The sequence below is a fragment of the Mirounga leonina genome, unplaced genomic scaffold, assembly GCF_011800145.1.
Source record: "Mirounga leonina isolate KUSES-001 unplaced genomic scaffold, KU_Mleo_1.0 Mir_151, whole genome shotgun sequence".
Taxonomy (NCBI): Eukaryota; Metazoa; Chordata; class Mammalia; order Carnivora; family Phocidae; genus Mirounga; species Mirounga leonina.
In genome coordinates this window covers 98,759,722-98,773,063 of record NW_023270377.1, presented here as the reverse complement: position 1 = coordinate 98,773,063, position 13,342 = coordinate 98,759,722, and the positions used below count along the sequence as shown (strand labels likewise).

The 13,342-nt window shown below is 41.5% G+C and overlaps 1 protein-coding gene across 4 annotated transcripts in view; it reads right to left on the bottom strand.

The window, feature by feature from the left end:
• INSIG2 (insulin induced gene 2) overlaps positions 1-12,599 on the bottom strand; it is a 55,489-nt gene extending 42,890 nt beyond the window's left edge. The window contains exons 1-2 of one of the 4 annotated variants that reach the window (XM_035008173.1): positions 12,531-12,599; positions 5,733-6,114 (exon numbers count right to left, since the gene is read on the bottom strand). In XM_035008173.1, coding sequence (XP_034864064.1) covers positions 5,733-5,976 — 244 coding nt within the window. In that variant the 5' untranslated portion in view covers positions 5,977-6,114; positions 12,531-12,599. Of the gene's footprint in view, positions 1-5,732; positions 6,115-6,414; positions 6,849-7,668; positions 7,773-12,530 lie in introns of those variants that run through there. The other 3 variants (XM_035008170.1, XM_035008171.1, XM_035008172.1) reach the window with 3 other exon arrangements.
• Between the last annotated feature and the right edge of the window lie 743 nt (positions 12,600-13,342).

The window sequence follows — 13,342 nt, the reverse complement described above, 5'->3', positions numbered from 1 at the left end:
ATTCTGCACATAGGAAAACTTAGGAAACATAATCTATAAGAACTATACGTTTTTGGTTAAAATTCAAATTCACTCTTAAAAATCGGAAGTCATTTTGGTACATTTCTTAGTTTTGGAAAGAACATCTTGAATGTTAACCATGTAATTATGAATAACTGTAGGCAAAATGTCTATTTGTGATTGAGACTCCAATTATTCACACCCAATTTTTAATTAAAATACATGTCAAACTTCAACATTTTATTCATGTAATGGGAGAAGATTTTAAATGCTAAGTTAGTCACTAAAAAAAGACCTTAATGAACCAAAATATTCTTCAACAAGTTCTAAAGAAAATGTACTTCTACAGATTAAATTTAACAGGAAATAGCCAGGCAGCTTTGACTTGCTAATCTTCCTAAAAACAGAATGGTCATGTTGCCATTAAGTAATAAAGACACAATTGTCACATCGGTTGAAAGCAATGTTTAAAATGTCCAGTGCTACCTATGATGTATCTTGAAATTACTGTACCAAAATCCGAGTGCCTGAGTATCAGGAACCCCCTGCCTGGCCTGGCATTGGCTAGCTCTATCTTACAAATGATGTATTCAATCAACCTTTAAGGAAAAACAGAAATCAATTAATATCAAAAATCACAGGCTAGCATACCAATGGAGCAGTATTAAAAAGAGGCCGCAGAGTCACCCCTCCATCTGGGGGTGAGCGGCTGCAATGATGTATGTGTGCTCTAATCCACAAATCTGAAAGTACTCTTCTGAGTTAGGCTTTTGCTGAGTATAGATGGTTCACAGACCATCAAGAGATTAACAACAAATTTCAGCAATGCGGACCTCCAACAACCGTTAGTAAATTTAAAACTTTCATATCATATTCCTATTTAAAAGGCTCAGCTCTAAAATCCTGGGAGATTAACTGACAGCATTTCCAAATTCCTACAAAATTAAAATGGCAATAAGCATGCCTAACAGTTGAAATACATCTAAATGAATATTACCTCTTTTTTTTTTTCTCAAGGGGTCATGAAACTAACAGCTCATGTCATTCCTCACTCTCACTCTCCCTCTCTCTCCTCCCTTTGCCTGTTGCTGAGTAAAATCAACTAAGATCAGGCATTCCAAGTCAATTTTCCTCAGCAGCTGATGCCATAGGTAAAGAATTATCACACAGAGAATACTGACGTGTGTGCACAGATATAAATAAGTAAAATTGACTAGATTTGTATGCATGTGATGTCAGACTCACAACTGAGAGACAACTGAGGAGAGAAAGCAAAAACACAAAAAGGAATTTAAACTGCCACGCTGCCAACCTTGGGATTTGCCAATAAAAATCAAATCCATTGAGTATGCATGGTTCTCGGTTGCTCACTGAGAAGGAGAATTCGAGGAAGCTTGTCACTTCCCATTAACATCTTCTTCCTTCCCTTTAAATAAAGGCATGGCAGAGTCTGATAGCAATATCTATGGCACAGGGAGGCTCCACCGTTTGAGAGCTCAGCATAAGTATGTCTGGGCTTCTTTTCTCTTTCTCCCGACTTTTTTATTTTAACAAGAGATTGTTAAAATCATGCCCGTGTAACATTATATGCAAACATCGTCCTGCTTAATTGGAGGGCTCTCTGATGCAAAATAACATTTCTTGGGATAGATTTAAGTTACTTCCCAGTGACCAGTTACAGCATACCAAGCCAAAACCAGAAGAAGTTTGTAAAACATCAATATTAAGGCATCACTTTTTCACGGTAGTGTGTTTAATTCAGTGATGCACTAAGAGGAACAGTTAAATCAAATGTTTTGCAAGGAGCAGGGGCTGAAAAAAACAAAGCCACTGAATGAGACAGACTTTCATGGAAAACTACGACAGGATATGCAACGTTTCATTCAATAAACACTTAAGTTCTTGATTATTTGCTGGGAATTTAAAAAGAAAAAAGAATAAGACATGATCCTAGCCCCAAAGTGAGCACAGAAATGATGCAATACAGTAATATGTTAGGGGTGGCACTGACAGGGCCTAGTGGGGGCCCAGTCTTCTCCTGGCATGAGCTAAGGCGAGGCAGGGTGCTGGAGTGTAGGGAAAACTTCACGGAAAAAGTGGCCCCCGAGGTAGGAGCCAAGTTCAGCAGGTCAGTGGTGTGGAAATGGTTTTCTAATCCAAGGGAAATTCTGGGGAAAAGCATGGGCAGTTCAAAATATCCACCATCACCTGGAAACTGTAAGCTTTAGGCAAAAAGGGAGCTTCAGAAAGACTCTGAAAAAGACAAAAGTTGGCAAGGGTCATATCGCAGAGACTACCCTGCAGACACTGGGGAATCAGGAAATAATGCCATTGCATTTGTAGCAGATAGAGAGGTGCTCGCTCTTACAGTGCTGAGTGTACAACAACACATGATGGGGACAGGGGACTGGCGGGTGGTCAGAGGACAAAATTAGAAGCAGAAAAAGAAAAACCTGAAAATTCCCATCACAGTGGTAGAGGGCCTGGTCCAAGAGAGAGAGGCAACATGGAAACTTGGAAACTTGGGAGGTGGGAGCAGAAGTCTTGCAAGGCTCTCCAAGAACTGGGTAAATGACTGCCTGGCTAAACTAGAAAGATTTGTTTTTTCTTTTAATGTTAGATATTAGTTTCATAGGTATGAATATAACTTGGTTACTTGCGATTTTCAAGTCAATTTCCCTAGTTATTTTACCCACACAATGATGGTTATCTTTTTCCTCTTTTCATTCCTCAGAAAGATTCCTTTGCAGCCCTCCGTAACGTTCAAAAGGTTTCTAACTCTGATTCTAATGCACTGCACACATTGAGAAGTTAATCAACTTGAAACACCAGCCATTATTAAATTAAAAATAGAGAACTAAGAAAAGAAAAATGAGATCAAAGGAAATGTACCAGAGTTCTCTACTGGGTGTCCCTCCAGAAGCACTGCTAACAAATTTTCCAGCACTACGTGCTATAGGGGAAGATAGCAAATAGCCAGGGACCCTTCTGTTTGCATGCAGAAAGTGGTGATTCTGCAGAATCTCCAGAAGGTAGCTGCTCTGTCTATGAATATTAGTTGGATAGGAAAAGCAAAGGACAATTATCAGTTTTTCTGACTTAAGATGGTAAGAACTAGAGTGTTTTGAAAATGCATACCAGCACATGTACACAAAAACATATACATACTTCAAACACACGTAAACATGTACACACTATGTTTCTTGTATCATTAACTTCTTATTTCCTTGATATTTTCCCTAAAATTGGGGGCAGGAGGTGCAAGAATCCATTTTCCACCTTTGGCAACTTTCATAAATCTGGTATCTTCACTCTAATCTACTAAATGCCATGACTCACCCAACAAAATCAGTAGCAGAGTCAACTGGAATCTAGATTTCCAAATGCCTCTCTACTTCCGTGTGCCCATGTACCTAGTGGAATGCACTGCTTTCAGGAGAAACACTTAAGCAAGAAATGTAAATGTAAATCCCCCAAACGGAGAAGTATGAAGTTAGGTTTGCAAGTGTAACAGACCTAATGGCTGGGAAAAGGAAGGAAAGCAGGGACAAAGTAACTGAAATGTGCCATTAACATTTGGAATTTTCCTTCCTAAATATGAGTTTGTGGCAAAAGTGCCCACGCCACACGGACAGACGCAGGCCCTGGTCCTCTCCTTAATGGAGGTACACTGAAACCTCAGTCAAGTGCTCCTGCCCCAGCCACAAATGTCCAGCACACAACAGTATGTTCCATCCAAGCCTGGCACTTCCTCTGCAAGCTTCAAAAGAGGCCCCCTGAGTCATGGGGAAGTGTGAGGAGCTTCCTCTTTCCCCTTCTCTGGCCTGTGATGCTGGACCCAGTTGCACCATTCACCGGCTCTGAGACCCTGGGCTCAATGACATCCTCTCTTCATCTCAGGCTCCTCATTTCCCCAAAGTAGGCACAATGCCAAAATCTCACTCCCAAAGTTGCCCTACAGATCCCTGGGGTTAAGGGATGGGCCTAGCACATTAGGAGGCAGTCAGTAAGTAATAGTGTCCCTCCCCTGACCTTCCTTTTGTCTATTCTGAAAAGACATGTTCTTCTGAATCCCAAGAAGCTTCAACCGGTAGCCAGACAGCAGCTACACCATACAAGAAAATAAACAAACTAGAAAGAGACGATGGGAAAACTTAATTTTTCTCTTTTGAGTTTAGATGAAAGAAAATACATGAGGACTAGTAGACACAACAGAGAATGATAAAATATAATTTATGCTTTCTCCTCTATTTGGACGAGTTTGCCTAGTCTCTCAGAAAATGTAATAACCCTGGGGAAACTACGAATCACTGCCTTTATAAACTTTTAATGGGAATATTGTAATAGAGACATCGACACATAAACCACACTGAAACCTTACCACAACATGCCTTTCCATCCATGCAACTGTCCAGTAGGTTCCACGAGGTCATTCTAAAACATCTCACACCTAATTCCTCCCCCTTCAACCTCCAGCTTGAGGATGGAAGTCAAGAAGGATCTACATTATACTGCAAGGTATTGGTGTATTTTAAGTATGAGACACCAAATGGACATTCTAAAAAGCAATTTTCTTCCTCGATCAGATTTTTCTTCTACCACACAATGATGGCTTCCTCCTATTACTTCCTTTTATAAAATGTTATTAATCTAGTGGTCTCAGTCATTAGAAAAAGCTAAAGAGTATCCATTATGGAAGCTCCCCATTAAGTACGCTTTCTGAAATGCTCCACTTAATCTGCGACACACTGTCCACCAAAAGAGATCTAAAATAACTACTGAAATAGGATAATGACTTTAAGCAAAGAGAATCTACTTATTAATCTCTTTAAGTATTCTTTATCCTTAAAACACATTTGAAAATGAGATACCGAGAAAAAAAAAGCATGTACAAAAATCTAAAAAATAACATGAAGCTTGGGGCACCTGGGTGGCTCAGTTAGTTAAGCATCTGCCTTTAGCTCAGGTCATGATCCCAGAGTCCTGGGATCAAGCCCTGCGTTGAGCACCCTGCTCGGTGGAGAGTCTGCTTCTCCGTTTCTCTCTCCCTCTGCCTCTCCCCCTGCTTGTGCTCACTCTCTCCCTCTCTCTCTCAAATAAATAAAATCTTTAAAAAATAAAAAAAAATAAAAAATAACATGAAGCTTTAAACTTGAATAACACTACTCCATCTTTCAAGTTTTCATCTGCTTCAAAAACAAGGCCATAACACACCTAGACCTAACCCTTAAAACCACAGTGACGATGATCATCAAAATAACTCAGAGTAAGACTTAATATGAGGTGGGCTGAAGAAAAGACAAAAGTAAGAAGTTAAAAGCCTCATCCCAAAGGGAAGCAAGATTCTTTTAAGCTTAAAATTTTAAAGTTCATAGGTCAGACAGAAATCAGACACAAGAGTACCTACCTTGTGATTCCATTTATATTACATGGGGGAACGGCAAAAATAACCTAGGGACAGGAAGATCAGTGGAAGCCTGAGGCTGAGGGTGGGGAACGGACGGCAAGAGAGCACAAAAGAATCTGTGGGTCATGGAAATGTTCTACAGCCGGACTGTGGTGGTTGGTTACACGACGGTGCGTGTTTGCCTCAACTCATGGAACTGTTCATTTAAAACAGGTCCACTGTCCTGCATTTAAATTAAAGCTGAAAAACAAGTACTGCCCAGACAACATCCACACTCATGTGCCCTCCTTCCTTTCTAAGCAGTATAGAAGCAACCTACACATACCTGAGGCTGTGCCACAGCATGGCGGTACCCACCACGCTGAAGAAAAGATGCTTGCGATCACGTCAGGTGGAAAGAGCGTCACATTTCTCTGAATCTGAAGTAAGTTTAACACTAGTGCAAGAAATACTCCAATAAAAAACAGTACCACTCCACGAATCATCAAGTTCACACTCCTGCTAGTGACAGAAGAAATGTAGGGGCCACACTTTTTGGGCTCAGGTGACTCTGTCTCTCCTTCTGCCATGGTTTCATACGTTCAGTAAACCAGCAAGGGAGGGAGAAAAAGGCTTTCCAGCTGAAAAGCCAACTGTCTGTCAATCAATGCAGACTGGCGTTTCAACAGTTACGGCATCTTATCCTAAAAGAGGACCTACCAGAAATCCTGTAAGAGATAAGAAAAAAGAAATCAATGTTTGCCTAATAAATGATCATACAATTTTTTTGATTTTAATACTAATTAATTTCAAAGTACAAATAATGAAATGACAAGCTTATCTATTTATTTAAATTAGTTATTTATTAAATAAGAAGTGGTTTAAAAAGCATTCTTATAAGCATGATATAATAAAAAAGTGTTACACTTAATATTTCCTAGGACAGCCTAAGTGACCTGCGAGGCTCAAAGGTTAGAATAATAATAAAAACAGCTTGCTCTGCTTCAGAGAAAAGCAGAGCAGGTTACCTGAGATAGTTCCACCAGAATCTGGAAGATTAAAATCCAGGTTTCTGTTTTTTTCTACCTAAATCTCCATCTTCAACCCCATCAGTTAGGACAGATGGGCCTAGAAATTTAGATAAAAATCTTTATACTTTACAAAAAGATAAATGAATTTATACAGAAAATCAACATATTCTAACTGAAAATTCTATACTGCTCACAATAAAATGTGACTTGCTCATGAGGATGACCTCCATAGGGGAACAAAATGTTTTCACGTTTAATGGTTATGTATTTGAATTTTTGCACAAAAGCATCTTACAAAACATACACTGGCACCCACTTACCTACACATACACCAAGCCCAGAAAGCAGACCTGCCCGACTCTTGGCAGGGCCACAGCTGTGTCCCACCCCTGCCTGGACCCTGTCAGCCCTCTGTTGCAACCACAGAGCTACTGTGACAAAGTTGCAATAGGAAGCAGAAGAAAGGAAGCTAAGAAAATGAAGAGTAACCTCATGGCTAGATTGTAAGGAGTTTTAGCCACTTGGCTCCTGAAAGCCACAGAAAGTAGTCTTCCTCTTGTGTTCATCTGGTTAAGACAAAGAACATCTGACATTTCTGTGAGCACACAACCCATGTGGAAACTGGGGGTTGGGGAGAGGGGTGCTGACTTTAGAAATAACCAGTATGAAAATGAGAACATTTACGAGTACTAGTAACTCTCATAGCCGATCAGTTCCACGTGATAAACACAGACAACAGACTGTTTGTTTGTTTGTTTGTTTTACTGACCTCTGTCACATCCAAAGCTCTGGGCCCAGATCACAGGGGGACATCTGTCCTCAAGCTAGTCCTCATAAACCTAACTTAGTCTATAGCATGACTGAGCTCTATAGCTTAGAGGACTACAGAAAATAGTACGTCTTCCGGCTGATTCATGGAGAAATACACTCTACACACCAGCTGAAAACGCCTGGAACACAGCTCCTTCTGATCTGATCTTGCAGACTCCTCCTTGCTGTGCTATCCAGCAAATTAGCATGCCAGGTGTTTAGTTGCTACAGGATTCTTCATCATCACCATCATCATGACTATTGATATAGCACCCATTTATGGAGGGCCTACTCCATGGCAGACATAGAATTAAACCTAATCTTCAAAATCATCCAAAGGTAAGTATTACCACCCTCATTTTACAAATGAAATGCAAAGTCAAAGAGATTTAGGAACTTGCTTATCATCACATGACACACAGTATCAGAACTGAATTTTACCTTAGGTCTGATTCCAAAACCCATCCTCTTCCCTCTAAATCTGAGCCCCATTCCAGCCCAACTCCTCAGACTTCTTTTTTGGCACATGGATTTATGGAAGGGGATTTGGTTACTGAAAAGACAGTAGACATGAGAAAAACTAACTCAACTATAATATATTCTCAATATAAGTAGGTATAATAGCACAAAGACCATGAGAGTAAATGTACCAAGGCCTTGAAATTTTCTTCAAAATTACTAGATCAAGGTGTAAAAAGATGTTTTAAAGAAAAAAAAATCAGGGGGTGCCTGGGTGGTTCAGTTGTTAAGCGTCTGCCTTCGGCTCAGGTTATGATCCCAGGGTGCTGGGATCGAGCCCCATATCGGGATCCCTGCTCCGCGGGAAGCCTGCTTCTCCCTCTCCCACTCCCCCTGCTTGTGTTCCCTCTCTCGCTGTCTCTCTCTGTCAAATAAATAAATAAAATCTTAAAAAAAAAAAAAATCAGGGGCACCTAGGTGGCTCAGTCGTTAAGCGTCTGCCTTCGGCTCAGGTCATGGTCCCAGGGTCCTGGGATCGAGCCCCGCATCGGGTTCCCTGCTCGGCGGGAAGCCTGCTTCTCCCTCTTCCATTCCCCCCTGCTTGTGTTCCCTCTCTCCCTGTCTCTCTGTGTCAAAATAAATAAATAAAATCTTTAAAAAAAAAAAATCATATGGACAACTTACATACTGTATACCACCATACCGCGTAAGACCCTTCACTTCCCAGACTTCCAGTAGACACAGCAACGTGCCCCAACTTCTGCTGTTAAAATGGCTACTCGAGGACAAAGTATATAATTTTAAGTAGCCCCAATTCCTCTAGTGAATCCTCGTTTTATGTCTGTGATCCTTCCAAGCGGGAATTAATGGCAAAGGATGTTTTGTGTTGAATTATGTTTCTAAAAGAGCATAGTAACTTCAGCTTAAAAAGCGTTTTTCAGTTGTGCCAGGTCCCAGCTCACAATCACCAGTGTTTGTCAGAGGGCACTGGCATTTTGGGCAGGACAATTCCTTGCTGTGTAGAAGGAACTGCCCTAGGCATTGCAAAACACTTAACGTCCCTGGCTCGTGCCCACTAAATACCAAGGGCATGCCCCCTCGACCATTTGAGACAACCAAAACTGTTCCTACAATATTTCCAAATGCCCCCAGAGAGGCAATGCCCTCCCATTAAGGACCACTGATTGCCACAGACTATTTCCTCAAGCTAGAGACTTTCGAAGCTGTTTATTTATGTTATTCTACCACAGCTGTCTATTCAACCTTTCCTGGCAATGCTTGTTTATAGTTTCCTACTTCACCCCAAAAGTTTTCTTTAAAATTAACACAATATTTGGTTGGCGGCTGTTTATTTGAATGAGTTCTCTTTTTAAAGATCATATTTTAAAAATCCAAAAAGCTGATTTTTAGGACTATATTTGAACGAGCTCTCTTTTTAAAGATTATATTTTAAAAATCCAACAAGCTACTTTTTACGACTACATAATAATACAATATTATATAATTCCTGGAGACAAAAATAAAAGGATGCTTTAGAATCACAGTAACCTAAAATTTAAGAAATAGAAGGGAACTGAGAGATCATCTATCCCAGGGGGTCCATGAGCCCTGAGGCAAAACAAAACAAAAAAAGTTGTGTATATATGCATTTTTCTGGAGAGTTCCACAGTTTATATCAAATACTTAAAAAGCCCATGATCCAAAGAAGTTAAGAACCAGTGATCTAACAGTTTTCTCATTTTACTGGCATATCAAATGAGACCCAAAGTGGTCAAGTGAGGTGACAAGATCAAGGCTGTGTACTACTAGATCTTGCTACCACAAATGTGTAAAGTGAACTCCTGGAAATGAACAGGCTCATTAAAGGGATAAAAAATTCCACAAGACCACTCACTCCCTAGTATGCAACAGTTCAGTTCCTTAAAAAGCATGCTGTTTAAATATCAGTCACAAAACAGGGGAGTGGGTTATTTAAATGAAAGCTCTTGGGATTAAGTATCCCCTTAATCTGTTTATTGTAAAGTTCGGGTTTTCTGATTAGGTACTGATATTTTTTTTCTTAAAACAAAATGTACCTATACCTTTAAATATTACTCTTACATCAATGATAAATTTGATTCTTCTCCAAAATTTAAAAAAAAAAAATCTATATTTGAAAAATTTAGATTACTCAAGAAATAATTTGCTGATTAGGGAAGAAGTCTTTGGTATTAAGATATTATTTAGAGAGACCAATACCTCAGTAGATCCTCAATGATAATCCTGGTACAGAGGTGTTTTGGTTCTTTGGGGTTTTTTTGAAGGTTTTATTTATTTATTTGACAGAGACACAGCGAGAGAGGGGAACACAAGCAGAGGGAGTGGGAGAAGGAGAAGCAGGCTTCCCGCGGAGCAGGGAGCCCGGTGTGGGGCTCGATCCCAGAACCCAGGGATTATGACCTGAGCCGAAGGCACGACTGAGCCACCCAAACGCCCCGAGGCAAGTGTTTTTAATCCCCATTTTACAGAACAAAGTAAGTTAAGTAACTTCCTGAGATGATAACACTGTTACCAGGTAGCCCCAGGACTGGCATCCTCCCCCACATTCCCAACACTCTAGCTCCTTCTAGAGTTCTTTCCCATTTCACCACACTGCTCCAAGTACAAACACCATACAAAAACAATTACCTCGCCACACAATGGCAGCTTTTAAAGTCATGCTGATCAACCACTGTTAATACCAAAATAATGTGGGGGGTTTTTCCCAAAAATTGACAAAGAAAAATCTCCCACAGTATATAAGAAATTCTTATTCTTCCTTGAGCCCTGACCTACAATTTATATAAAGTACATTACTGAACAAAAAGAAAAATAGTTCAAATAGTTTAGACAGATCAATAACAAATCATCAAAACTGGAAAAACATTAATCCAGCTATATGGCCGTTTGTTAATGGGTGATATTATTCCTTTAAAAAAAATAAGTAATAAGTGATTCAGGACTTTGTGAATGAATTCATTTGTGAATGAAAATCAAAGTTTATGTCTTCCACTGAAACAACTTTCAGGCAATAAGCATTTGAAAACAACAAACACACAATTTTCTAGTAACCTTAAGAAACGGCTGTATTTTATCAATTTCTACACCTCAATCCAACAAGACCATTCATCTTCCAATGATTAACAGCCACAGAAGTATATTTCTTTCCTCATATCACCCTATCTCTTCAAGTGTTTGGGTCAGATAGGCTACTAAATAATAAAACTAAATTACTACCTCACATCTTTCATCAGATGCTCTCTTAATTATAATGGCATTCTCAAAACAGAATAAGCATAAACATCAGGAAAAATACATTTATATCAATGAAAAAATTTAACTCTCCTTAAATAAATAAACACAAATGTGAATCATAGGCTATGCACACTAAAACTTCTAGAAAGACAAACATTTTGTCTTAAGACAATGCAACTCATCTTTCCTTTCTATGTTAAGACCCAAACACGGAAACCATTAAACAAGCAGCATTCACATCCCATTACTACTTTTAAATGTCAAGTCTCAGTCACTAAAAAGGTTACTCTATCATTTGGGAATAATTTTCTGATAACAAATTACTGAACTGCATTCTCTCCTTTCCTTTACAGCAGACCATTCCTAAAAACAACAGTTGTCAGTTTAAAAAGAATCAACCTCTTCCACTTTGTATCAGATATGTACTGACAACTACAAAAAATCACACTAGTCAACATAATGGGCAGAGAAAGAATGAAAGCGGAAAATAGGAAGAGTCCCAGGAACAGTACCTGGCCAATATTTTTTCCCTGGAGACCCTATTAGTCAGGTATCCCTTCATTCATTTTCACTCGGTGGGTGGCAATCAGGGCCAAGCCCCAAAGCTGGAAAACACAATCTAGCCACTGTTTGCCTTCATTCTCCCTGTACCTAGCACTGGAGCGTGCCTTCCCCTGCAATCCTCAGCCCCATTGCCAATACTGATCTGGGCCAGTTTCAGTGGCCCAGGAGTCAAGTCTACCCATTCCTTCTTAAAGCATCTCCTCATCAATCCTACAAAACAGGAAGCCCTTCATGGTCTATTTTCCTAGACTATCAAGCTAACACCATACTTTTATAACTTTTTTCCAACATTAACGGCATGGGTCATGATCACTGGTTTTAGCACACTTCCTCCCACCCCCACCCCCCGTCCCCTATCATCCACACCTCTTTCCTTTTCCAGATGGCCAATCCCACTGAGCAACCCCAAAATCCCAGTAGCTTATCACCAGCTGACTTCTAGGTCCTGGCAAGTGTTCTCTTTGGACTGACCCACACACCTACTCCAAAGGTGTCCAATTCCAAACCAAAATGCCAAAGTCCCACTCCTCAACCCCGTATCAACATACCTTCTTGCGGATTCTAAACTTACTACAAAAGCCACCTTTTTGGATCCATCCTCCTCCCCAGCCTGAGTCTCCCTGGCTACCAGCCTCCCAAGTCCTGACAGCTCTATGCTTGACAGCTCGCCGACCTCCAGCTTCATCAAATCTCCAGGGTCGCCCTTCCCGCCGTCCTCCAGTCTTCTTTCCGCTCGGACACTCTTGCACTGTCCGGGGAGCCTCGGCCTCTCCCATGACCTCCGCCCGACCCCGCTGTCTCCTTCCGGACCTCGCCGACCCTTCACCAGGTAAGCGGGGCCCCTTGCCCTTCAGGCCCCATCTGTGGTCCTGGCTACCCGCACCTGCCAACAGGGTTCCCAGCCTGCAAAAACACAAGCAGTTCCTCTTCCCGAAGGCCATCCCCCTCCTCAGGCCGCTTCCCTCAGCACCATATCTCCCGAGCTTCGCAGGGGGACCCCAACTCACCCCCGCCTCCGCCATCTTCTGGGACCGGCTGCCGCCCCCCTCCCCCCCCGCCTCTTCCTCCTCCCCTCCCACAACTCCGCCGGAGCCCCACTGCGCCTGTGCAGTCCACGAGGCGGTGCTCCGACGATCGGGGCAGAGGAACTTCCGGTTCGTACCCGCACTTGTTGTTAGGCCCGTGAGACGGGGCAAAAGGGCTTCCGGCTTGCCCGAAACCAGCCACTGCTTGTAGGTGTGGACTGTTTAGACGGTGGGAGGTGGCTAGGTCAGCTGTTGTTTGCTGACCAGGCAGTCGTGGGTTGTGACGAGTATCCAGGCCCTGTGGGCGGTGTAAGAGAATCGCGCACAAACACACGCACACTCTCTGGGAGGCGTGACCCTCAGCGCGTCCCTCTGCTCCAAAGGGAATTGAGGGCTCGAGCGCAGGCCGCCGGATCTCCCACCGGAGACGCTGACTCAGTACCTTGTGCTTTTGCCGGGCTTTACTCTTTACATTTTCCCCTTCCCTACTAAATCATAAAAGCATGATTGATATTTCTCTCATCTCCATCCCACGGCACTTCGCAAGGTTTTTATTGATAATCGTTCCCCAAGTTCGACCAGGTAGCACACTTTGAGCTACCTCTTTGGAAGAGCTTTAGAGGTGGATAAAAAAGTAGAGGAAATACAGAATCTTATCTTTGTTAGGAGGTGTGCTGTAATATGGATGTGATCAGGTTACAGTGGTCTTGAGGAAAGTTTTAGGTGAAATTTGGGCCTCGCGTAATTGTTTAAGAGCTTTCCATAAAAGTATCAGTTAATGAAATACCTTCTTT